General features: G+C 36.0%; 1 protein-coding gene across 3 annotated transcripts; it reads right to left on the minus strand.

The window, feature by feature from the left end:
* Positions 1-679: 679 nt before the first annotated feature.
* Positions 680-26,648, minus strand: SLC17A5 (solute carrier family 17 member 5). Of its 3 annotated transcripts, none has more exons than XM_083377431.1 (11): positions 26,466-26,648; positions 16,232-16,428; positions 14,763-14,996; positions 12,398-12,485; positions 12,069-12,155; positions 11,316-11,434; positions 10,710-10,868; positions 9,145-9,277; positions 6,390-6,537; positions 4,086-4,176; positions 680-1,225 (listed from the first exon to the last, which is right to left on the minus strand). In XM_083377431.1, exons 1-11 carry the CDS (start codon positions 26,551-26,553, stop codon positions 1,088-1,090), a joined length of 1,482 nt encoding a protein of 493 aa, XP_083233557.1. In that variant the 5' UTR covers positions 26,554-26,648; the 3' UTR covers positions 680-1,087. The 3 variants fall into 3 exon arrangements, with proteins under 3 accessions (XP_083233557.1, XP_083233558.1, XP_083233559.1); XM_083377432.1 differs by lacking the exon at positions 26,466-26,648 and adding an exon at positions 18,283-18,510; XM_083377433.1 differs by lacking the exon at positions 12,069-12,155.
* Between the last annotated feature and the right edge of the window lie 380 nt (positions 26,649-27,028).

Genomic DNA, 27,028 nt, shown 5'->3' on the forward strand with positions numbered 1-27,028 from the left:
TTGAATTTTATTTCCTTATACAATTTTGTGCATAGTTACTCATTACTAAATTTGATTAGTTAATCCCACAATATTATGTATATAGACTAAGTTATCTACCATTCCTAATATTTTTCTAAGAACTTAGGAGTTCCTGATATTTTTAGATCTCTTAAAGAGATAGATGCAGGGAAGTCTCCTCCTAGTGCACTAATCTCAAAAACGCAGTTTGAGAGAACCGATTCTACGAAAAAGGTGTGATACAACACCTGCTGTACAGATGTTCTGGATGATATAGTAATACAAATTGACATAGGGCTTATTGCAATGGAGATTGGTACAAGTGAGGTATTAACAGTAGGCTAAAAGTTTCTAATGGTACATGGCCACATCAAATCTCTGAAGAGAGCCTGAGTAATTATAATTGAAGATGAACAAGTAGCCAATTAAACATCTTTATGCCAGTTACTGTCCACAAATATTAACATGCTTCTATGATCGTCTTTATTTGGATAAAGGGGGTTGCTTTTCAGTTTTAATACTGGAATTGAAGTAAGAGATGAAAGTGAGATGCCATGCTTTCCAACTTTTCTTTTCTGATAGAAGGCAGCTGAGGATTTGGGCTTATACTCATGAATCGTCAGGATGTTGCTTCCTTGATTTGTGGAAAATTCACAACATATTTATAGAGAGACACATATATTTTAAAAGAACATTTAATTTCCATTTGTTTAAATTAACACATGAAAAATACAGGTAAAATAGTAATTCTAACTCTTAAGGCAACACAAAAAACATTCTGCATTTCTTCTTTTTATACATTATCCCTTAATTACTACTTACTGGCATTTTAACAATCACTCATATTCCATTGATTTCATAAATATTTAAAAAGTAGATAACAGATTAAAATATGGCACATCTTCATATATTTATCAAATGAAAGTATAAGTCTGTTGGATTAGATCCCAGTTCAATACAAAAACCAGCATATTAGAAATGTAAAATGTCTTCCAGGAAAGGAACTCGGTTAGTTTAACAGAGATCCTTATAAAAGGCATTCCGAGTGATGTAATTTTAATGCTTTGTCATTCTCTCCAGTATTCCTTTAGTTCCTATGTATGTTGTAACCATTGAGTGCCCAGTTTTGCACTTCTCCACTGCTGAACAATGCAAAGAAAAGAGCTCCAAATAAGTTAAGGGCAGAAGCAATATAAAACACGTTCCGCCATTCTTCTATAGTGTTCTGGTAAAAGAGGAATACAAAGGATAAATCAGTACAGCAGGATGATGCTCAAGAGTGAGAAAAATGCTTTCCATTATGTTATTCATTCTGTATCCTCTTGCAACTCTTTTGTTTTATCATTTTCATTATTCTTTCTCGATATTAGATGTAATTAACTCAGTTAACAGCTCAGCAATTTTCAACTTTCTTAATAAGAGGGAGATTTATAGTTTAATGATTATTACAACTGAATTAACTAAGTATTTGTGCCAGACTCTTATATCTAAATACAATTATTCACACTCGTAACTTCCCTCCAAAGAGCTCTATTGTTCTCTTTCCTATTGTTTTATTTCATCAACCTTGAGAGTTGAATTAAAGAGGAATAAAGCATGTGGTTTAAAATTATCCATTGAACTGCATGGTTGAGTGAAAATTCAGCTTTGATATACGCATGTGAGGCAATCCGAGATTGTGTCAAAATGACCACAGGTTCATAGTGACATCATGACACAAACTCCCCTCTTGCATACTTGTGGCCTACAGTCTCTTGCTGTTAAACTGACAGTTTTGTATCTTACCGTAATTTATGTGATATCCCACCATTCTATCTCCACTGTAGTTAATAATGAAAGTGGGGCCTTTCTGCTTCTACCTTGATATTCAGTGCCATTATTTCAACTGTGAAAGAATTTTTGAAAACTCTATCTTAAAAAAAAAAAGTTTGCCCACCTTCCATGAGAAAAGTGGACTAGTCAGTTTGGCCAGGATTAAAACACTGCAGTTTGAAAAGGAATCCTAGAAATGAGGTTGAGCAAAGCACAGAAAAATAGTAGTAAACATAAATATGAATCACTAGTGAATACAGCCAAGAAGAAACGAGAAAAACCTACAGATGGTAACTAAAGAAAGAAAGGAACTTGGTAAAAGTTAGATTGGGGAAAAACTACACAGACAATTGAATACTTTGGGCTAACCCTTCAGTGCTTTGCTTGCAAGTTTCCAGTAATTCATAACTGGAATAACAAAATGTGTAAAGAATTGTGTGAATATTGATATAGCTGAGGCGTTTTAATTCTCATTGTTAAATAAAATTCAGTGGTATTCTACCAGTGTACAGCAGACGTTATAGCCAAGAAATTTGCTTCCACCTATTACAAGATCTCTGTTAACAAACTAACTACAGCAGTTGCACTATGCACTAGGTATATTAGAACTTTCTAAGCATATGGATAAAGAGAGCTAGCACTAATTAATAATTATTTTAATTCCATGTTAGTGTCAAGTTCCCGACGTATGGGCTTTTCAAGTGACTCTGAGGCATTGTTTATCTTAAAAGTCCTTTATTAGCCTAATACACCGGCAAATGCTTGCTCGAAAAAAGCTGGAATCTGAAATCTCTGCCCCTTGCACAATATATTAAAACACAATTCTCCACCGTTCTAATTTTGTCATTAATCATATTCTCCAATTAATTTAAAGAATCAGTTTCCCTTCTGTTAGAAGAACGGCCAAAGCCTTATCTTCTTTAGAGAGACAAATAGCCTTGAAAATGCATTCCTACTCTTCCCTCCTCCCAACTTTAAACTAAAGCAATACACAAGTCTTAAAGCAATACACAAGTTTAACATATGAAATAGCTACTTCTTCATCCCTTGTCAAGCAATAACATTAGATGTTAGCAGCATTGACAGATATGTTATGGCTACTATTTGACTTAGGCAGATTCTACTCTGCCTTGCTGAATTGCAACCACAGGCATAATTAAATAGCAAGAAGTCAGAAGGAAAGGAGAATGTGAAGATTCAATAATTTCTCTTAGAAAAAAAGTGTAGATATCGCACTCCCAATCTTGTTCAGGAACAAGTACCAAGTTTAAGTAACATCACTTTACTGACTTAGATACCACTGCAATGTGTGGAAATGGAAAATAAGAATTCAGTTAAGATTTAAATGAGCTCATATTGAAAAGTACCATTTATTTCTGATTTAAAGCATTATTTTAGAGAGCTGGAAAAGTGATACTTGAAAGTAACAGATTTATTTATTTTATTTGCATGACTACTATTAAAAAGAACAAAAGAGCTATAATTATAATTTGTATATGTGGTTCTTACTGCACACATAAGCTACAGTCGAAGTTAGAACTTTAGCTCTAGTTTCTAAAGATGCTTATTACACACTGAAATATAACTGACATTCCTCCAGAATTATATTGAGAAAAAGAAATTTCTGAAGCTGCTTAGTCAAAGTTACAAACTTCTAGCTATATGGCCTTTTTAAAAAAATGACAAAACATTATTGTGAATATATAAGAAACATTCTTCAGAGGTCTGGCCTATATACTTTCTTAATTAATATTTTGAATTCATGTTTCCTTTCTTGTGCTGTGTTACCTCCCAATTATATCCTAATTTTAGTTTACATTTACTTGACTTGGTTGCCGAGTTTGGGAGTTATTTGCACTGCTGTGTGAGAAGAATTATTTTGAAATAAGAGATTTGTATTGGGGAATCTCGGAACAAAAATTCTTTGCTAAAGGATATATTTTTACAGATCTATCAATAAATATAATATTAAGGAAAATACATAATTGCATTTATTTATTAATATGTAATTCAAGAAACACTCATGAGTATTATTTAGATTGGTGTGATTTTTCTTAAGTAACAAAGTGTGTTTTAATAGTGCCCTTTTCTGGGATGCTTTTCTAACTTCTCAGTCCGGCCTACAATCTTAGCATTTTGTGATGATTTCTTACCAAGAATAAATCAGGTCAGCATTCTGAGTTTAGCAGGGAAATGCATTATTATTCAACTAATAATAGTACACAAGCCTGTTTTTTAAAAAAATTTCTAAAAATAAAATAAGTGTGACTTACATTGTGAGTCAAAGCCTTAGCAACAAGTGGTCCCACCATTCCTGGAATAGTGCCAAATGTATTTGTGATTCCAAGGAGGATGCCAGCATAGCTAAGTTAATAAGGGAAAACAAGGATTAGTCCTTGGAACTTTCCAATTCTCAATTTTGCAATTCTTTTCCTGCCCCTTCAGAATCAGATTACATTATATGTGTACTTCCAGAACGGATTTTTTTTTCAACAGCAGTCCAAGCATTTTGGCATCCAAAGCCCTCCTGACAGATTGAAACGGGAGACTAGAAAGAATTTCACACATGATTCATCCACTTGTCTGCAAAGGATTAGAGACGCTTCTCATGTGTCCAAGCTTCTCAGATATTAGCAAAGGGATTCTCGCTGCAAATTAAATGGTCTCCCTCCAACTTCATTTCAGCTCAGACTTGACAGCTAAGATAAACTATACTTTCCAACAGTATTGTTATTTAATAAATAGACATATACAGTAGATACCTACGGTATGCACTCAGCAAATGTTAACCACAAAGTCTGTCTCAAAACAGCTCAGTGTAGCATTCCCCCCCCAAAAAAGTAAGATATTCCTTCCATTAAGAAATTTCTTAGTTGTATAATGTCTACAATGGGTTCTTTGCAACAACTATGCCAATTACAAGAGAATCTCCATACACACAAAAAAATTGTCCTTCTGGGAAATATATGAAACAAAGGGCTGCCAGTTGGTGTAAATTACTATGTATTGGTATCTAAATGCAGCTATCTTCTAGATAATCTTGTACGATCCATTTTTATATTCTCTCAGAAAGGGTTTCCCTTTACTCGATATATTTAAGATGTGGGAATCTATGAGATAAATAAAATTTTATAACTAGTTATTAGCATTGTAATGACTGAACATAATGGGGAAAGTAACTAAATTATAATTTAAAATAGCCAATCAATTGCATGTATTAGAAGAAATAGGATTTAGGAAAGCTTATGACACTTCTTAAAGGTGCCATAAGAATCTGTATGGTTTTTGTTGCAATGGATTAACAATAATTTAAGCATTAAATTTTGATGTGGTTATTGCTTGAAATTGGATTTGCAGTGACTGCAGAAGATGTATCAAATGTATTTGCCACCCTCCAGAAAATAAAACATGTCCAATGTTCTAGGGCAGGGGTAGGCAACCTCGGCTGACTCAGGAATTCTGGGAGTTGAAGTCCATGAGTCATAATAGAGCCGAGGTTGCCTACCCCTGTTCTAGGGAATTGAATGACCCCAGGTGTGTATAAAGAGGGAATCAAAACTACAAATGCCCTCCCTCCAACACACAAACACACACAGCCCAAATGGATTGGAGGAGCATGATGATGATACAGGAAGTTGCTATCATTATGAGAAATGTGACAAGTGGCATGGAGGACTAATAGCTGTACCCATCTGTTCGCCAGCTCCAGATGGCAGTAGTGGCAAGGGAAAGGAGCCATGTCTGGCGGCTATTACAGTGAGAAGGTTGGAGGGACTATGTTGAGGAGAGAATACTTTCTGTTCATAACAAAGAAATCCTCCCCCGGGCCTGGGCGCCCAATTTCTCTATACCGTATTTCTTTCATTCACTTTGGCAACAAAGAATACTCCCCAAATGGAGTTTTCAATGGTAGATTTATACAACATGGCCACACTAAAATCTGTCTCTTACAGGTACATGCCTGGTGGTGGTTTTCTGTCCAATAGATGGGAGCCAACTGCAAACTATCCAGCAATTATTACTTGAAAATTTATTAAAGTTTCTTCTGATTGAGGACACCAGAAAGAGAGCCCAAGATTTGCTTTTTATGTTTGGTTTTGACAAACATGCCTAAAATGGGAGCAGCATTTGTAGAGAAACTAGCTTCTGTCACAAGCACTGTAATATCTCTCTAATTGTTTCAAAATTATTTTGAAAGATTTCTGATGCTATCTTCTTTGCCACTCTTCCAGTCTTCTACACTTATCTTTATGCTTAATGAAAAATCAACGAAAACATTGAGGAAAATATTTTTTGTTCCATCACTAAGAAATATCCACCAGAAAGCAATCTACAGTTGCCCTGTGATATTTGTATCAGTTTTGAAGAACATGCCCAATGTTGATGACAATAAAAATTCAACTTGTGTGAATGTCTTAAGGAAATAACATAGTTTGCAATAATCTTCAATTTCTAAAAGCATTCTTCATTGAATTCTCTGCCTCATACGTAGTATAATGAGATTATCTGTTTCAGGAAAACGTAACAGCTAGTAAAAAACTTAATCAAAAGCTATAAAAAGCCTTCAAAAAACTTACGATGGTGCAATATCCAAGTGGTTGATACTGTAACCTGACGTGGAAAACCCTCCAAGTGTTGTTGATATGGTTAAAAATACAACTGCCATTTCATAGTTGCAACCTATAAATCCAGCCGCCATGAGGAATACTGCAGGCCCAACCATTCCTTAATTAAATAAAAAAAATAGAACATTTATACAAACACTTTCTATTTATTCTTTTTCTTGATGTTTTAGTGTAGTTTTGATTTTTGTTTATTTTATAAAAGTAGCTTTAGTTTTCAGCTCTTGACCTGCAACAGAGGATAACTGAGCGTGATTTCACCCTTCATCCCTAAATAAAGCGATAACATTGTCTAAAATAGGTCAATAACTCCTCAGTACCATAGTATATTGTCAGGGAACAAGAATGGCAACACATATTCTTTGGAATTTGTAACCTGAAACAGGTATATTCTCCTTTGATCCATCCAAGCTCAAAGAACCCACTACAGTATTATCAGCACAAGAAAGTCAGTATGTTGGAGACATAGGGGATTAGTATCATGTAGACATTAGGATGCAATCAAAAACAGATTTTAGAAGAAAGCAGGTAGAACAGTGTGGGCACACAAGGTGAAGGTATTTGTAATTATGATAGTAGAACATATGCACTGCGTAGAAAAGTTGAATTCCTTTTTTCCCCCCATAAATTCCCAGTAGCTATATATATATTCTCCTGAAATCCTGGCATATCACTGTCGGTCTAATTCAACAGGCATTGATCTGGATATAAGACAGTTTACAAAGGTAAGCTACCTTGATTTATGACTGGTCACTTTATTCAAAGTTTTGACGGACCTCCCCAGAACTACTTATGACCTTGATTCAAAGTTCTAATGGCTGGGCCCGCCTCTACCTTATCACATGATTATATTTTGGGTGCTTGGCAACTAGCTCATATTTATGGCTGTTTTCAATATTCCAATATTCCACGGTCTCAATTTAATTTATTTTTTTGTCAGAAACTAGAGTTTATTTCCAGCTTCTGGAAAAATCTGCCCATTGTGGGTAATGGATTTGCTTTACGACCACAGAGTTTGCTTTATGACAGTTGCAAAAGTCATAAAATTAAGTGCAGTCACGTAGTGATCCACTTAATGTCTGGTACAATGTACAAAACACAATTTCAGGCTCAATTATGGTTGTACATCGAAGAGGCTACCTGTATAAGAATGCACCCCCAATTCAGTGGCATTTCATGGACAGTTCAGTATATTACATGGTAGAAATGTAACATTGTTACTAAAATATTTAAATTAATTCAAAATGATGGTGTTTGCTGGAGTAACATGAAACTGTTTTTAATGGCTTGCTTTCTACTAGCCATATTATATATAAAAAGTGCATCAAAATTCCTGCTAGACTATCTTGGAGGTTCAATTGTCCTTGTTGCTAAATATTTGTCTATACAACTTTAAAGAAGTCAGCAATTGTTTTTTAATGCAAGCTAAGATTATATTAATTTGTGTGCTCTGTGACACTTTGAGATTGGATAGTTATTACTATTTTGCTAGGATAAAAAATTAAAAAATAAATTAGAAAATGTAATTATCCTGCTTTCTATTGCCATCTAGTGTACAAAACAAAGTATAAAATTCAGGTTTCATGTTTTATAGCAACATCCTAGCTGTTGCTGCAGCTTTGTTAAAAACAACATACTGAATCTATTTTAAAAATCAACTGGATCAGTTTAAAAAACCCAGAATACTTATTTTAAGACAAGGCAGCAAAGGTGAATGTGGGAAACAGTGAAAGAATTGTGAATAAAAAGATGATACCAATTCCTTTATCTACTAATCTCAAAATTAATTTATGCATTGTTATTTCAGTTTGTTTCAAGGTATTAAGTTATCAAGGACAAAAGATTCAGAGGGAAGCAAGAGCATGGTAGCTTTACTTAAACAAGCAAGCATAAGTAGCAGAAGCACACTGGTATTTCTAAGTAGCCCTAGAAAAGATGCTTGTCTGAACATCAGGAAAGCTCATTTCTAGTTAATACTACAGAATCTACTATGTCTTATGACATTTATCAGGTGGGCTAAAGTCTGAATCGGCATAAGGTAGCTTTCTATCATTTTGAGAAAGTTGTAATGCCAGCATGTTTGGCATATGCTTTCCCCTTCAAAAAAATGTTCCTAAAAATGTCAGGGTGATCCTTGTCGTTGTTAGATGTTGGGAAGCACCAGCCTGGCAGGAAGGGGGGTTCACACAGAGAGTTGGCCTGGAATCACTGTGCAAATGCAAAAGAGCTAGGACACTACTCCTCACCCAGGTTTCTTGGAGCCTTGTCTAATTGTTCCCAAGAGTAGGCTGCCAGACTGGGGAGATTCCTGTATTATAGGCAGAACAGAATAAAGTAGTTAGCTTGCATTCTGCATGTATGGGTCTGGTTGTTCACACCTGAAATTAATATATATAATTACTGTAGGACAATCTTATTTTAAGAATTATGTTTATACAAGATTCATATAGTCCTCGTAGGTTGTGACCTTCAACACATATGCAAGATATATCGGGCCAATCCAGGAAGGAGCAGGGTCCTTCTGACCAAACAGTGTACTTTAATTAGAAAGTCTCATCTTGTGTAAGAAATGCCGTGGATTCTGTCTGGAAACGAATATATATATTTAAAATTATTACATGTTGTATTAATGCTTACTTAACGTATCAAACCAATTCACTTTCATTCTACATGAGCTATAGGCTACATTAAAAACAAATGCTTTTCTTACCTATTGCTGTAAATGTTTTGCGAACACAGACTGTTGACATATTTTTCTTTTCCCGTAAGTAGTCCGCAAACTGACCACACACAATTATACATATCCAGCAGCCAAAATAAGGAAGTGCGGATAAGAATCCATTCTGCAGAGAGGGAAAATGATACTTAAAATAATTTGAACAATTTATCAGATTCTAGATATGATTTATAATATTAGCATGAGCGATGTATCATATTTTTAGATATGATCATAGATATATATACCTATATATATTCTGAGTAAAGTTATAATGCAAGTGTGTTTTGTACTTGCTTTCCCCTTCAAACGAGATGATTGCATATTTAAAGATAAGCATGAACAGAAATAATATTTGTAAATAATACAGGGAAGGTGACCAGTAATTAGCATACAGCTTTCTGTGACTCTTTTTTGATACTAATCCATATATATATATATATATATATATATATATATATATATATATATATATATATATATATATATGATAGCTTTTGTATGTACATTATATGAATATGGAGTTTCCAGACAATTGTTGAAATTGCCTAAACCTTTGAGAATAAAGACATTATTTAAAAATTACATAACCCTTTTTAATGGTAAATAATGGAAATACAAATATAGTAATGAATTTTAAATATGTGGCCAAAAAGTAGCACCTGTTTCATCGGAGACACATTACAAATGTAAGACAAAGCTTTTTTCATGACTCTGAATTAGAATGAATATTACCATTTCCTCATTTGGTTTATTTTACTGGGGGAGGGGCAAATATTAGTTCAACAGCTCTTTTAGATTTAAGGTACTGCAGCAAAAAAAAAAAAAATCCCATCATGCAGACTATATAAAAAGAAAAAAAATAGATTCGAAGCTCTGATTATATGATAATTGGACAAAGCTTTTAAACTGCTCAGTCCTGTCACTTATATTCTTTCCTTGTACTTATTAAGTACATAATCTTCTGAAGAAATACAAATATGCATCAGGCAGTCCATGGGAAGCCAACATTCTCTCAATTTTTGTTCCTTTTGGAATAGTCCACCCAGAAGACATGATTACTTGTGAAAAGACCCACTAACAGAGTCCATAATGTCCACTTATTAATTTTGTATGTAAAATGTGAAAGCCTTTACTCAAAAATCAACAATTGCCCCACTGTTTCCATAACATAAAAAAGCACGGAAAAAGTTAATTAAAAAAGATATTTTTAAAATTGCACTGTAATTATACTAAAACAATTTGCCCCAAATCTCTGATTTGATAACTAGAATGAATTTTCCAGGAGTACACATACAGTAATTTAAGCATAGCCATATCCTAGGAAGATTTTGTAATACTTTGATTCTTATAAAAACCTGAACTTCTGTTGAATAGAAACATAGACAGAAATGCAAGAATGGGCCTAAGTTTGGGAATCAAATTCTCATCCAGTCTAGATATTAACTGAATTATCACAGACTAATAGTTTATAAAGCCTCCTGGATCTAGGTTCATGGTTGTACCACTTTAGGATTAAAGTTAATCTTTGTAAAATTGGAATGCATAGGGTGGCTTACCTCCTGCACATCAAATCTCAAAATCTCCTTCATGTATGTAGGCAGCAGGGTAAGGAGAGTGTAGAATGTCCAATTATAAGAAAAGTGTGCAACAACAATGGCCCACAATGGAACAGATTTCAATATGGCTTTCCAAGGCACAGATTTTTGGGTAGAAAGCTAAATGGAAGGAAATAAATTCATATTGACATTAAAAACCTTTAGATCTCAAGGAATTTAATTTTTAAAGAATGTTATTCAGCATTATGAAGGATTAATTCTGACATAACAAATTTTTGACAGAGATACAATATAAAAAAATGGGCTATATGATCAGGTATTATATTTTACTGAGTCTACATCTTTTTCATTGGAGAATATCTATCACCATTTCACTATAGTTTGTTTGTACTAACTTAAAATGAAAATCATAGGTCTGGAGAATTTGTTTTGGAAGATGAATGGAACCCTTAGTTAAGGGTTAACCCTTAGTTTTAATTTTTTTAAAAAAATTAGCATGATTAAAAGCATATTTAAGGACTACTTTTCCCTTTTTTATATACAGTGAATATTTATACATTATATTGCACTTAACCTGGATGGTAACTGTTTGCTGATAGTTCATACCTGTTGTGAAAGGGTAGACAGAATATATTCTTTTTCAGCAGAGGAAATTGTCTTGTGAGCTTCAGGTGTATCACTAACCATACATATCCAGAAGAGGAACCACAATACACCTAAGGCACCTTAAAGTGAACGAAAGTGCCTGTGTTTAAGTTGAAGGCAGCAAAAAATGTCTATGGCTAGAGTAGACTTAACTAAAAATTATCTGCATGTGAATATAAGAGCCTCATAATAATCCTTTGCCAGAAAAAAACCTTGAAAAGTTACAGGGCATTTCAACAGTATTGTTTTATGTGTGATGTTTACAAGTTTGTGTCAATGTGTCCCAACTTTATCAAAATCGATTGTTAGCGCATAACACATAGTACTTAACATATTAACTTTTAGATCTGTTGGCTCCAGCATGGCTAAAGGTGTTAAATGTAAAATGCTAGCAGCTGGGAGAGGAGAACCATACATACAGGCAGATACACACACAGACACAAAGGGAAATGTTTAGAAAATAGGATTATTACACAAAGGCTGAACTATTAAGAAAAATACAAGCCCAACTTGGAATCATCAAATTTCTCTACAGTTTGCATTCTTGCATTTCCCTGACAGAAAAAAATTAATAAAAGCAATCAAAACCTCCTAAGATATGAAAAAATAAAGCATCTGTACAATATAATACAATAGTTTAAGTAGCAGCACTATTCTAGAATTAAACACAAAAAGCCTTAATCAAAGAATTATATGTGCAATGAGACTACTTACCAAATATATAGAATACGTAACTCCAATCTACATAATAGCATATTATACCAGACAAGGGAAGTGAGACAACTGTTCCTAGCTGTGCACCTACAAATTAAAGATTTTTTTAAAAATGCTGACAGCATGTATCTTAGTAAACAAATTATTTATCAAGTGTGTCTAAAATAACATCTGAGTTAAGGATAAGGCTTGCATTACAGTGAGCCATGGTTACGAGTACCAGGAAGAATACAAGATGAGGGAAGGGAGGAAATTCATAGCTCTGCAAGTTCTTGGGGCCACCCCACAGTCAACCATGGTCAAATCTAAAAATATTCATGAAATCTTACCTGCATATGAAATACTAAGGAGTTTACTGCGTTCTAATGGAGGAGCCCAATTAGACCACATGGCATGCATGGCTGGAAACGTTACACCCTGGAAAATATATTTGCTTATAATGTAATATATACATGAAATATATATGTGTAATATATATCTTTCTGCCAACCTAGCAGTTCGAAAGCACTTAAAAATACAAGTAGAAAAATAGGGACCACTACGGTGGGAAGGTAACAGCGTTCTGTGCGCCTTTGGCATCTAGTCATGCCGGCCACATGACCACGGAGACGTCCTCGGACAAGCGCTGGCTCTTCGGCTTTGAAACAGAGATGAGCACCGGCCCCTAGAGTTGGAAACGACTAGCACGCATGTGCGGGGGAACCTTTACCTTTACTTTTAATATATATCTATATTACAAAAACAAGATAGCATTCATTGGTAAAATATTTTATTTTAATGAAATGCTTCTCTTCAATAAATCCTGGGAAAGTATTGGTTTGAAGCTGTTGTTTTCAGCACATGCACATTACCTGAAGATCAATTAAGCAGAACTAATTTCTTGCCCATCATAGTCCTTCAGATGAAAATGTTTTGTGGATAATTATACTGAATGCTCAATTTTTACCAAGTCTTAGCCACCAAAATATTCAATCGTGACCAAAAATATTGATATGTAATGAAGCATGATGTAATGCAATCAGGAAGTGAAACTTTATAAAAAAAACACCTTATTCTTAAATTAAGCTAGATTGCCCAGCAAAAGTAATGCAGAATTTAAAATGAAAATGAATAAGCAATAATGTTTAAGATGAAAAGGCATCCAAAGATGCAAAGGGATAAGCCGTTTTATGATCGGCTTCCAATCTTTGGTTGTTCACTAGGGTGATAATGTTTAAGATGAAAAGGCATCCAAAGATGCAAAGGGATAAGCCATTTTATGATCAGCTTCCAATCTTTGGTTGTTCACTAGGGTGATGAATTCTATGAGCAGAGTCTATTCTTACAACAGCTGTTGCTTTGTATGCCTCTCAAGAACACTAAACAATATTTTATTCTGGCCAACTCTTCAATGTTTTACTTTGCTGATACTCCTATGAGTGGATGTATTTGTTATTTTATTTATTAAATTTTTATGCCACCCATCTCCCGTACAAGGTAACTCTGGGCATAATTTTACATTAGGAATCTGATTTAATGATTAAATGTGATCCAAAATACTGAGAGCTGCCTTGAAAATGATTAGCTGTGGGGGAAAAGAAAGCCCTCCATTGAATCCTGTAAGGCACGGATGAAGCTGAAATTTGCCAAAAAAAGAAAATGGCATTAAATGCAGAATTCCACTGAGGATTTGGATTTCCTGATTACGCGCCATCAAGTTGGTGTCAACTCTTAGTAACCATTTTGTTAAAGAGAAAATCTTCTCCAGAACAATTTTATATTGCCTATCCCCAGTGGCGTAGCGTGGGGGGTGCAGGGGGGGCCGGCTGCACCGGGCGCAACATCTGGGGGGGCGCGCTCGCAGCTCTCTGCCCCTGCCTGGCTCACTCACTCTCTCTCACTGCAGTGCTGGCTGTGCGAATCCGATCCGAGCCGCCGGGTCGCCACCCACTGTGGAGGGGGGGTGCCAGGCGTGCGGTGCGGTGCGGAGAGAGAGCAAGGGACTATCTGGGGGAGGGACAGTGCAGCGGCCGGGTGCTTGCCCCGGGTGCTGACAACCCACGCTACGCCACTGCCTATCCCCATGTGGATTCATGGTAACAGACAAGAATGGTTTACCACTGCTTCTCCCAGCAGTATGGAATGATGCCTTTGCCAGTATCACTAAAGTGACCTTTTGTGTTTGACATCTTATATCATTGTTGCCTGATACAGACTACAGACTGCTCACTTTAGTTGAGTAACTGGGATGACCTTTGTGCCTTCGCTTTGGGGATTTATGTTCTTGGCATTCTTTGCTCATCACTCCCAGGACCACCTTCTAACCACTATGAGGCAGCAGGACTGGAGGGGGTTGGATTACTTTTGTACAGTACGGTGTACCACTCTTTATATCTATGATTTTTCACAAAGATGGCGCTTTACACTTTATACAATACACTTTATACAATACACTTGATACAGTTGCACTCACAAAAAACACATTATTTTCACAATGTGTTTCACATAATTTTCATGTGAAACACAGGAGAACTGAGGGAAAAGAGGAAACCGTCAAGTCCAAGATGTTACAAGTTCTGTGACAAGACTAAGAGAGTGAGGAGCCAGGAGCCACTCATGTCAGAAAACTATGAAGAGTGGTGGTCATTTATTCACTTGGCATTTCCCCTTCTTTCCCATTGTTTAGCCAACATCAAAGGAAAAGCAAGAGATTACCTCGCCCAGACCTTCCAAAACCCTGACGGCTATGAGGAATCCAGCTCCTAAATCTGCTGCTAACGGTGTGAACAAGGTGAAAACAGCAGTACCCAAGATGCCAAAGCCCAGCAGCAGCTTTGCCCCAAATTGGCGTGCCAGATATCCCCCAGGAACTTGAGTAATGATGTAGCCATAGAAAAAGGACCCAAGGATCCAGCCTTGCATTTCAGCATCCCAAGGATAGCTTTTTCCCTAAAAAGAAAAGAGGAAGAGGCAGGCAGGTCTGGTCAATATTTTATACATCATAAGAGCAAAAAAAAAAAAGAAAGAAAGAAAGAAAGAAAGAGAAAGAAAGAAAGAAAGAAAGAAAGAAAGAAAGAAAGAAAGAAAGAAAGAAAGAAAGAAAGTATTGTGTTTTCCCACATGAGCATTTGTGGAATTTGCTTCCTGTTACAGCCTGGTTAACAAATCCCATTTTCTGTAACAGTGATCTCCGTGCTCATTAGTATGACACATGAAAAAAAGCTTCTTACAAAGTATACCCACGACAAAAAACCTTTTTTTTTTGGTACTGTTTGGTGATGAGCACCGGCCCCTAGAGTCGGAAACGACTAGCACACATGTGCAGGGGAACTTTTACCTTTACCTTTACTAATTTAATTATTACAATATGCCAAAGAGAAAGTTCTATAGAATTGTTTTTAAATAATGTAAATAATATATACTTTGTTTTGAAATCCTTTTCTTCTTTGTCTTCCATTTTTATCAATGCATTCAACTGATTATGTTACCACGCTTGAAAATATAAGACATTGCATACTTTTGTTAGCAGTCCAAAGAGCACTGTTAAAGGCACAAAAATAAAATAAGTCTCTTATATTAAATCTGATCACTGATATATCTGTTCTCTGTCCCTGACCCAGGGTATTAGTGGAGCCTGACATATATCATGCTAAGATAAGGGATAGTCTATTAAGCATCATAATTGCAGTGTATCATAAATCTGTATAAGATAATGTTAAGTTTCATATGTTGTTAGCTTCCCAAGTCAGTAAGACACTACACTCCCTATGTATAGCACACATTTCATAAGGGGGACTTATTCAAAACCAAAACTTGACATACAATGCAATACTATACAAATTTCTCTGACTTGAGTTCCTTTGGATTCCTTGACCCCTTACTCCCTGATTATATTTACAGGATTACATTCCAGTTAGAAATGTATAGATTAGTTATTATTATTATTTATTGAACTTAGTTACAACAGCAGAACATCTTTCCAGGTTTTTCACATAACAATGCATCTTTTGGAAGATTGAGGAACCAACATATGACATAAGACATTCTTCTTGAGAAAGGACAACAAATATTCTAGTTAATAAGAACTTGGAGAAGCCTATTGGCATTCGAGCCATCTATTACAGATCTTAACAATTTACTGTAGGTACAACTCACATTCTCAAAAATAAACTTGTTAAAATTACCGTAGTGTTAAGAGGAACTTTTGAAGTGGAAGAATGCTCTGGACACACATTTGAGGTGATGTTCTTGTTCAAGCTTATATTTGGTTGTATCATGTCCACGAGGGCAACACTTAAATTCACACGAAGTGCATACAAGAGGAAGAATCCAAAGAAGGCCCACATTGCTAAACTGAGGCGAGCAGAACACCATAATGGCACTAAAAGAAAAAGAAAACATGTAATTGTTAACAGCATTTCCTCCCAAAGGCAAAACCTTATAGTCCTGGTCAGCTGTAATATTTAACCAAATACAACACCATTAGGATTAGCCTATTCCCACAAGAAGCAAGACATTAAGCATTTTCTGCTCCATTTATCTCCATCAAAGAGCCCTAGTAGTGGATTAAATAAAACTGTACATGGGAGTAAGCAATTGATTCACAATAAAACAGACTTAATCAACAGAGGTAAATTATTATGATAGATCCTCATGGGACAAAAGAGGGTAGGAGAGCTGATGCTAGATTCACTATGATAAACTTTTGGATACAATTCTACACCTGTCTCCATCTCATCTCCAGACTACTAATATGAGCATGTTTTTATCAGCAAAGTTTCCCTTGGTTAAAATCAAGGCCTCCAAATTAGAGACAGCAAGGTCACCAATAGCAGATACAGCTGTAGGCCTGGCTTCTGCTATCAGGTATGCAAGAAGCTAAATACATCAGGATAGGGAAAGCTCCTGGTGAAGCTTTTAATTTTATCAAACATAGTGTATTGGAGATAGGTTGGCTCCTTTGTTTATTCAGGTGTCAGAAGCATCACAATTAAAATAAGGCATTCTATATGACATGAATTCTAAAATATAAAATACAAGATTAGATAACTGGGCTCCTGTCTCCCCAGAGATCATATTTTACTATCCATAGACTCAAAGTGTTGAAAGACCTCTGCTTGACCCCTCTCAGATGACATGATGCAATTATTCCTAGTGATGATTGATGACAAGAAGGAATGCAAACTGCAACACTAAGAACTGAAAGTTAAGCTGAATTTACAGCTGCCTCTTAAAAATGTATTCATTAGCAGTATAAAAGCTGCAGCTAGCTTATACATTGTATTTGCTTGTTGGATTGATTTATATAGCCTTCCTTTTCACATAAGTGACCCTGGGTGGCTTACAAAGATTAAAATTATTGAAACAGCAAACTCCTTAGAAGAGCTTCTTCAGGAAGATTCAGACTAAGCATACCCTTTCCAGTAGCAATTTTTGGCAGAATTTATGCTAGAAATCTGTAGCTCCCCACCTCAATTTGTGGTACCATGATATTAGTTGCTACCCATTTACTACTTGAGCTATTTTAGAAAGTGTAATGATTATTCATACACAGTAGTAATTGCTTTTTCTCTAATCCTTCCTGCCTTAAAAAAAGAATTTGCCTTTATAAATAACTAAAACCTTGAACGTTAAGTCAATGCATTCAAGATTAAAATCATATAGATGCAGGTTTCATTTTACAAGGAATCAAAGGGCTTTGGATTTTAAAAAATTCATTACACAATATTAGCAATAGCCTTCCTAGTTTTGTTTTAGGTAAAACAAAACTAAATGAATAGAACATAAATTTGATGCCATGTCTAGTCAACATTAGACATAAGGTCTAATAAATACAATCAAATAATAACTTTTATAAACTTCATGTTCTGTATATTATTCTTACAAAACTGAAATCAAGTATATTATAAAGTCTATTGTTATTCTAGTACAATTATTCAAGGATGGGTCCAACTGGGATAAACAGGAAATAAGGAATATAAATTATTACAATTTTAAAAAAACATGAAGAACAGTCTTCCTTTTTGAGAAGATATATATGTCTCAACACAGCACTTACTGCCCTAATATACAAATATACTCTACCATATTCATCATCACCTTGTTTTAAACTAAAACAAAGAAAATACTATTTTTCTCTGGGAAAAAAATTAGCTAGCAAAATGCTTTTTTTTTCATTTTGGGATTTTGACCTCTACCACTTAATATAAATAACCCTTCAAAAATAATTTCTTACCTCTTACATCTAAGGAAGTTTCCGTTTTTGCAACCAATCTTGTTTTCATATTCATATTTTATCATTTACTAGTTACTGTTGTGCCGATTTCTTGAAATGCTCCAGAATCGGAACAGAACAGAAACTTCCTCAACTTCTTCGTTTGAGGAAGCTGTTGTTTATTTTTTCAAGCAGTCTAAACTAGACATAGCATATTCTTCACAGATAAGATCTTGCTGTTCCCATATAAAACGCTAATTACGTAACACTTTTTAATGCTAATGGCACTGTTGCTGTTCATTAGTGACGCTAACCTGAATCCACTGCTGTTTTCTCCGATTACACTTACATTTCCCCCCCTCCCAGTTCTACTTCTCTGCTGGGTGTGGAATATCCTGTTGAACAGCTGCATTTTTTTTCCAGCAATTTCCTTCTAGATTTAAAAAACATTCCTTTTGATTCTCTATCGTTTCCTATGCGGATGTGTGCGCAGGTACACACCCACAAAATAGACATTTACTTTGTACTAAAGCTAAATCAATCTACATTTCTTAGCTCTATTTACAACTTCGTAACGATCTATCTTCGATGGTAGAGGACAGGAAGGCCTGGAGGAACATTGTCCATGGGGTCGCGATGGGTCAGACACGACTTCGCAGCTAACAACAACAACAATGATCTATCCATCACAAGCCGTTATTTGCTAGTGTGTGAACAAATCAACGACAATCTCATGGGTTACACAGGCATGGAAAGAAAAGGAACTTGCTTTTATTTTGCCAGCGCCAATCCACACACACATATAAAGTTCTATCAGTATAATTTTTGCTGTTAAAAACTATGAAATGAAGTTTTAGAGTGAAAAGGAGAAAGACACATATTTCGGTGGATTTTTTTTTTTTTAAAATGCACTAATTGTAATGCTTTTTTTACATCTTGTCTTGTATAAAAATGACAATCATCTATGGTGACTCATAAGACTACATTGTTTAATAAGCTGTTAACTCAAGAGTTAACTGTGGCTTGTGGACTAGATAAACAGAGTGAAACAGCAGTCTGAAAGATATAAAAACTACTTCATCAGGGAGATCAAAGTCCCAGAATTCGGTGTCCAATAGCAACCAAGCAAATGCTTTAGAAGCTCAAAAATAAATCAAGTACATTATGATAAATACTGCAACTACACTGCAGTGCTAGTACCAGGGTAAGCTAGTAAAGAAAATTCTATGTATACATTTTGTACGAACATATTTATCCTGTCATTCTTCTAAAAGTACACAATTGTATTCTTGTGTTAGCTGATTGACAGCAAGTAATCCTAAATCATCCATGGGAGAGCTTCACAGATTTGAATGAGGGATGTGCACAAACCATAAGAATCTGCCTAGTTGCTAATTTAATCATTCATAAAATACTAAATTTCACCACTAGTTATAAATCTTTAATATAATTTTGGGGCTAATTTGCTGACAACTTTTAAAACAATTATGCTCAGTAAATATTTAATTCAAAAACTAAGCTGGGATGAAACTTATTTCCTGATAAGTACAGGTGGTCCTCATTTAATGATCACTCAGTGACTATTCAAACTTATGACGGTGATGAACAAGAGGTAGTTACAACTGGTCCTTATATCTATGGCTCTTGCAGCATCCCATGGTCACATGATCATGATTGGCAACCTTTCCTGCCAAGTTGCCACAAGCAAAATCAATGGGGAAACTTGCAGGAAATTGCAAGGATTTCTGTGGCCCTTGCTAGGGGTAGGCAACCTTGGCTCTTTTATGACTGTGGACTTCAACTTCCAGAATTCCTGAGTCATAAAAGAGCCAAGGTTACTGACCCCTGCCCTAGCTAAATGATTGCTGCTGGAATTGCTGCTGCTAAACAGCACAGGTATATGGCTTTTCTACTTACAACCATGTTGCTTGACAACAGTTTCTGTTCCCAGTTAGCTTTGTTAAGCAAAGACTAGTTGTTAAGAACAGAACATTTAATACTTTTCATTTTTAAGTTTAGTCCAGAACACTTTGACTGAAAATAAGTTCACTGTAATTAGAAGCTAGTGCTCTCAATCGCTAAATTGTGACTTTGTATTTTAAATTAGTTTTCTGTGATAAGCACTATTTCCATTGTATTGCTATGTTTAATTATACATAAAACATATTGTTTGACATTCAAATATCCTAAGGTATTACCTCTTTATTTTAAACTTTTTTCTTTAAGCTTTTTTCTTTTATACCTCCAAACCACATAACCATAAACAAATTTTGAAATTCCACTTAGTTTTGAAAGAAGTTTGCCATGTGGTTTAACTGTCTGCTATTGGACAAAAGCAAAGTAAGCAATTTGAGCTAATTTGCTGCCCTAGCTAATTGCTAGGCTTTTGGTCTAGAACCATTGACGCAGGAGATTCAATTCCACACTTAGCCAAGGATGCTTTTGGGGTGAGTTGTCTGAGAAATACTTCAGTGTGCCTCACAAAGTTGCTCCAGAGATAAAATCAATCATGTACATCAAAACTCCCAGTCCTCAATTACCGGTATATTCTCAGATTTGCAATACTTTGCAAGATTATATGTGCACATTTAATGTAAAGGGTGATTGGTGATCCATTCAACCTGCCTTCATAAATGAATTTTGCCTTCTTTTGAATATGGATGCTGCATTTGTTTGATTATATTCTGGTATCCTCCTTTACATCTAAAATCAAAGTAAGTTATATAGATACATAACTTTTTCAGACCATGCTCCTGTGAATGTCATATCTCTATTTTACAATTTATTACATTTTTAAATGGTCCATCTTATCACCATCTTTGGTAAGGAATACTTCAAAAGTCTTTCAGGTCGTAGAATAACATCTTTCTCTACTTTTGGCAGAAAAATGCACAGACAGGAAGTTATCAGAAATTGAGCTTGACCTGAAGGAGAGGCTTTGCACAAAAAATAATTTGTTAAAATTACCTCTTTAAAGGAGAAAATTAAATAATTATTCATTCTCTATGCACCCCACTCAAGCCCTGAATGGTACAAACTTTTTAATATGAACTAAAAAAACCTTATGTTTTCAAAATAGATGTTTAGGAGGAATGTGTATTTCTTACAAAAAAAGCAATTTCAGATTCATCTTTTTCAATTTGACTACTTGCCTTTCAATATAAAAAAATTACAGAACAAGAAGAAAAAGGAATGTGCCATTCTTGTATTTAAATGGCAATATAGCAAATCCAGGTGAAAAAAGTAAAAATAAACTCAAAAATTAAGAATAGAAGAAAGTTCTACAAATTAACTGAAATATAAGGATTTTCGCCAAACGTTAAATAAAAAAGGGCAAGGAAGGAAAAAAAAACAACGGAACTGCAAAACAGATTTCAATCTGTATACCCAGGACTATTCAGATATAACTAGCAAATATTTAATTCACAATTGCAGAGAAAAGCAAGCTAACATTTAGAATGCAAACTAAGAACACTAGCCGAACATGGATATTTGTTAATCTTCCTCCAAAAGAACTTTAGCAAAAATGGGAGGAAATATGTTTTTCAACTCCAACAAATGATGAAATTATTGACCTATGCAATAATTTCAAAACAAATTTTAGCTGAAAACCTGATGAAATATTGAAGGTAATTCTGTAAAGCAATAATTTTCACTGCATTCAACCTATTTTTGTTGTTGGATTTCCTTTGTACAATATGGGGGGAAAATGTGAAGATTATTATCTCTGCATTCAATCACTTAGTCGTTCAATGGAGTTAGCAGGTTACAACCTGTTATTCCTTAATGATTAATCTGATGAATTACATTTATTAGTTATACAGAATGGAGAAGCAGAAATATAGTAAATTCTCAAAAGTTCGGTTACTGGCAAAGCCAATAAGCTTATGTATTAGAACTTCTCATCATGTTTTGGAATTCTGATAAACACTAGTTTCCCAGCAAGAGTGACCTTTTAAGAACATTAATTATCCTGAAGTATCTTATCATTAGTTTCTCAGCAAGAGTAATCTTCTAAGAAGAAACTATCCTGAAGAAACTTATCACTCTTTAGTAAACCAATCACAGATATTTCCACAGACTACTGACTTCTAAAGGTATTCTATCTCAGTCTTGAGTGGTAATATTTTACCTTTAGTAATTTCTAGACTCAAATAGGATGAATCAACCCATTTTTCTCAATAGTTACTGGAATTTTCACTTTAACAATCATGGTAAAACTTTGTTTGCTATCCCAGATAATTTTAAAAACAGGTCCTAGGTGAATGCCAAAATAATGATCAAGTTTATTATTTTAATAATAGCTGCTACAGGAACAATTAAGCTACCGTATTTTCCGGCATATAAGACGACTGGGCGTATAAGACGACCCCCTACATTTCCTGTTAAATTATAGGGTTTGGGCTATACTCACCGTATAAGACTACCCCTCTTCCAACGCACACCAAATAAAAATTAAAAAAACATCACATTTGATTTTAATATGGTAATTTTAATTCAAATGCTTATGACATGCAGGTACTTAGTAGGAAAACTGTCACTTATAAACATAAGGCTGTTTGTCATCAAACATGTAAACATAAAACCGTGCAAGTGGATTAAACTTTAATAATAATAATAATAATAATAATAATAATAATAATAATAATAATAATAATTTGGAAGGGACCTTGGAAGTCATCTAGTCCAACCCCCTGCTAAGGCAGGAAACCCTATACCATTTCAGACAAATGGCTGTCCAGTCTCTTCTTAAAAACTTCCAGTGTTGGAGCATTCACCACTTCTGGAGGCAGGTTGTTCCACTGGTTAATTGTTCTAACTGTCAGGAAGTTTCTCCTTAGTTCTAGGTTGCTTCTCTCCTTGACTAGTTTCCATCCATTGCTTCTTGTCCTGCTTTCAGGTGCTTTGGAGAATAGCTTGGCTCCCTCTTCTTTGTGGCAGCCCCTGAGATATTGGATCACTGCTATCATGTCACCCCTCACCCTTCTCTTCGTTAAACTACACATACCCAATTCCAGCAACCGTTTCCTATTTTCCTAATTCACTTTTCCTAATTCACTCTAAAGCTTTCCCTGCGCAGAGCCTTAAGTAACACCAGCTGCCTGCAATTAGTGCAGGTTCTCATCCCACCAGGCTCAAGGTTGAGTCAGCCTTCCATCCTTCCGAGGTAGGTAAAATGAGGACTCAGATTGTTGGGAGCAATAAGCTGACTTTGTAATAATGCTGCTTGTGGGGGGGGTGAAAGCTCTAATAAGCAGGCATATACAAAGAATGAAGGCTATTGCTAAGCACATTGATTTGTGCTTTAAATTATAAGCCACCCTGAGTCTTCGGAGAAGGGCGGGATATAAATGGGATAAAAAAAAAAGACCAAATGGGAGATCCGCTCCAGGTTTTCCAGCCAGCCAGCCCGCCCAGTTCCTGAGTCAAATGTGTCCTTAGAGCTAAGCAGCTGCTCTGGCTAGGCATTCCCCACCTGCCTTTCAAGTTGCTCTTGCATTCCCCACCTGCCTACAGCTGCTCTTCAACTTTAGAAGGAAAGACGCCCAGACCCCAGCCTGTAAAAAATCACACTGCAGCTTCTACTCCAATTGGTCCCGCTTTCCCTGCACAGACTAAATGGAAGATCCGCTCCAGGTTTTCCAGCCAGCCCTGTCCCTAAAGTTTCAGCAGACAACCCCTGACTTTTGAGAAGATTTTCATGGGTTAAAAAGTCGTCTTATATGCCGGAAACTACGGTATTCTAAGAAAACTAATGCAGATAGTTACTAGAAAATGTAATGATTATCCAACAATAATGGATAATTCTCTTTTCCCTTAGCCGAGATTTATATTTTTGAAGGTATTCTTACTTTCATTCCTTCACATTATTTCAAACTAAAGTATAAATACTTCTAAATAACTTTGACAAAGGTATCCTTCAAGATTTTCACTACATAAATTTCAACTGTCTGTTGAGAAAATTGGATTTAATTTGTTGCCATCTTCAGAATTAGTATTTGAATTTTTTTTAAAAAATCCCATTTATATCCCGCCCTTCTCCGAAAACTCAGGGTGGCTTACAATCTAAAGCACAAATCAATGTGCTTAGCAATAGTCTTCATTCTATGTATATACCTGCTTATTAGGGCTTTCGGGCCCCCCCAAAGTCAGCTTGCTTGCTTGATTTATTTATTTAAATTTCTATACCGCCCTATTCCCGAAGGACTCAGGGCGGTTTACAATCTGGGTCCTCATTTTATCTCTGATGGGATAAAAATTTAATAACTAATATGTTTTCTTTTTTATTATGTGCTTGAGATAAAGTTAGGAGAGTACCTGTATATGTTTACATACTTTTCCATTGCTTGGTATAAAGAACATGTTAACATTAATTTAATATGCAAATTAAGGTCATAAGAAAATCTACTAGAAGTGATTTGCCCAGAATAACAATTTCCTATGTTATTTTTGGTATAACAACTGAAATTAATTGCTATTATTTATGAAAGGATTTTAAAGCTCTATCATGTGAACATATTTCTACTATCAATAGAAAAACAGTCCCAGAATGTTTGTGTCTTTTATAATTCCATCATACTGAGCACATGTTCACTATTATTTTTAGTTTGAATGCCATTTTTTCACCCATTTAATAGTAAACAGTTATGCTATAATTTTATATTATGGCAGTAATCCATTTGGTTAAAATTGCAGTAACCATTTTTACCTCCCAATTTGAAAACAGAAAATTAGACTTTTTACTTCTTCTAAATATATATTTTTAGATTTTTTAAAAGGTAGAGATATTTAAAAAAACTCACACATAATTTTCCTTTAGGCCCTAGGCTAGAGACAGTGATTGAGAACAATCTTACCAGTTTGTCTTTTAACTGAATGTGATGTGTGGAAGTTTTGATTATAGTCATAAAAATGTTGGCACTAATTAATGTAAGTGGGGGTGTTAAAACATTATCCACAATGAATGAATTTGGACAACACACCTAAATTAGTTTGATGCTACCTGATTTATTTGATGATCCAGCAAAGCCAGATGGTTTATATGAGTCACTTGTTTCCTTGGTGTGCACTTGGCCTCCCCATTCTGGTCTCATTTTATCTTTATGTGCAACTTTTGAGCCCTCTCTTTGGCTATAGATCTACAAATTATAATAGATTTGGAAATGCAAGTTAAATTACAAGGTAGCAAATAAAAGTAAACCGTATTTTATTCCACATTCTATGTAGCCTTAAGTAATATGAGTTCTTCTTTATTATATGTAGTTTATGTGTTGTGTGTGTATACTTATATTTAGTTCACCATGAACATGTCTCGAAATATTTGTGTTGAAATAAATTGGGCATTTCCCAGCAACAGAAGTTATGTCTTCTGAATCCTTACCAAATTATGCCCCGCATGTGGGAAAACATTGCAATCATTTATTCTTTACATGGAAATTATAAGAGAAGCCATGTATGGAAGTAACCAGACAATAACTAGAGTGACCCAACAGTGAGATGTAAGGCAGCTTCTTCTATTAACGAATTAAACTGATGGGAAAATGTATCATGGCCAGTGGCGTAGCGTGGGTTGTCAGCACCCGGGGCAAGGCAAGTAATTTGCGCCCCTTAACCCGCACCGCACGCATGGCACCCCCCCCTCCACAGTGCGCGGCGACTCGGTGGCTCAGATCAGATTCGCACAGCCAGCACTGCAGTGAGAGAGTGAGTGAGCCAGGCAGGGGCAGAGAGCTGCGAGTGCGAGCGCGCCCCCCCAGATGTTGCGCCCGGTGTGGCCGGTCCCCCCTGCACCCCCCACGCCACTGATCATGGCACAAAGCATCCTGACCTGCAGGCAAAACTATGCTATTTTTTTTAAACAGAATTAGTGACCATTCCCAATAGGGGAAGATGGAAGTGGGCCTGTCTTGCTAACATCTCACAGAGCTTTTCCACCCCACATTTCCTTTCACTACATCTGCCTAAATATCAGGTGTCTCAAATTCGGGTCGTCCACCACTTTTGGTGCCTCTGCTCCGATAGCAACGTGTTCCCTGAATGACTCAGGAGTTAGCACCGCTGAATCCAGCGGGATTCATTTTTGGAGGGTTAAGCTGTGGTTACTGTGGTTTTCTTAGTGACCAGGCGCCCACCAGAACACGGATCTTTCTTCAGTGCCACCAAGTTAAGAGGCGAAAAGAGACTCCTTCAGGGGCGATTCTTACCCTCTTTGGCGCCGGGTTGAGAGTTGGACAGTAAAAGCGGAGCACGGTCCTCCTCGTCTTCTGCCTCTTCTGGCTTCGAAGTCCGCATATCGCCTTGCTCCGGATTCCAGAGAACCCCGCCGGCTGGTCCCCCTCGTCTCCCGGGCTAGAAAAACAAAGTCCCAGGAGCCGGCACGTGATCTCTAGCACGTGACCTGCAAGCGGGCAGAAATATGACTCGTCTCAGGATTCAGCTCCACCGGCCGGCTTTTCTTCCTGGCCCGCTTCCCGTACTCGGCCATCTTTAGTACTGGCATTCCGTCTTCTGCTTGGTCAAAGGAAAGGTGGGGGGGGGGCGGGATTTGCGGATTCCGCAATCGGCCGTGGAAACCGCGAAGGGTGTCCCTACCTGCAATGCTAATAAATGGGTTGATCCCGTGAGCATTCATGGGGCAGAAGTAGAAGTGGAAAGTCAAAGAGAGGCAGAGAGGGAATTGGCCCGTAGTTTCAGTAGGTGGCGGCACCTATCCCTGATTGCTAGAAATTAAATACTTATTGAAAAAAGGTTTTTTTAACAAAATAGA

The sequence above is a fragment of the Vipera ursinii genome (assembly GCF_947247035.1).
Source record: "Vipera ursinii genome assembly, chromosome: 1".
In the NCBI taxonomy this organism is placed as follows: Eukaryota; Metazoa; Chordata; class Lepidosauria; order Squamata; family Viperidae; genus Vipera; species Vipera ursinii.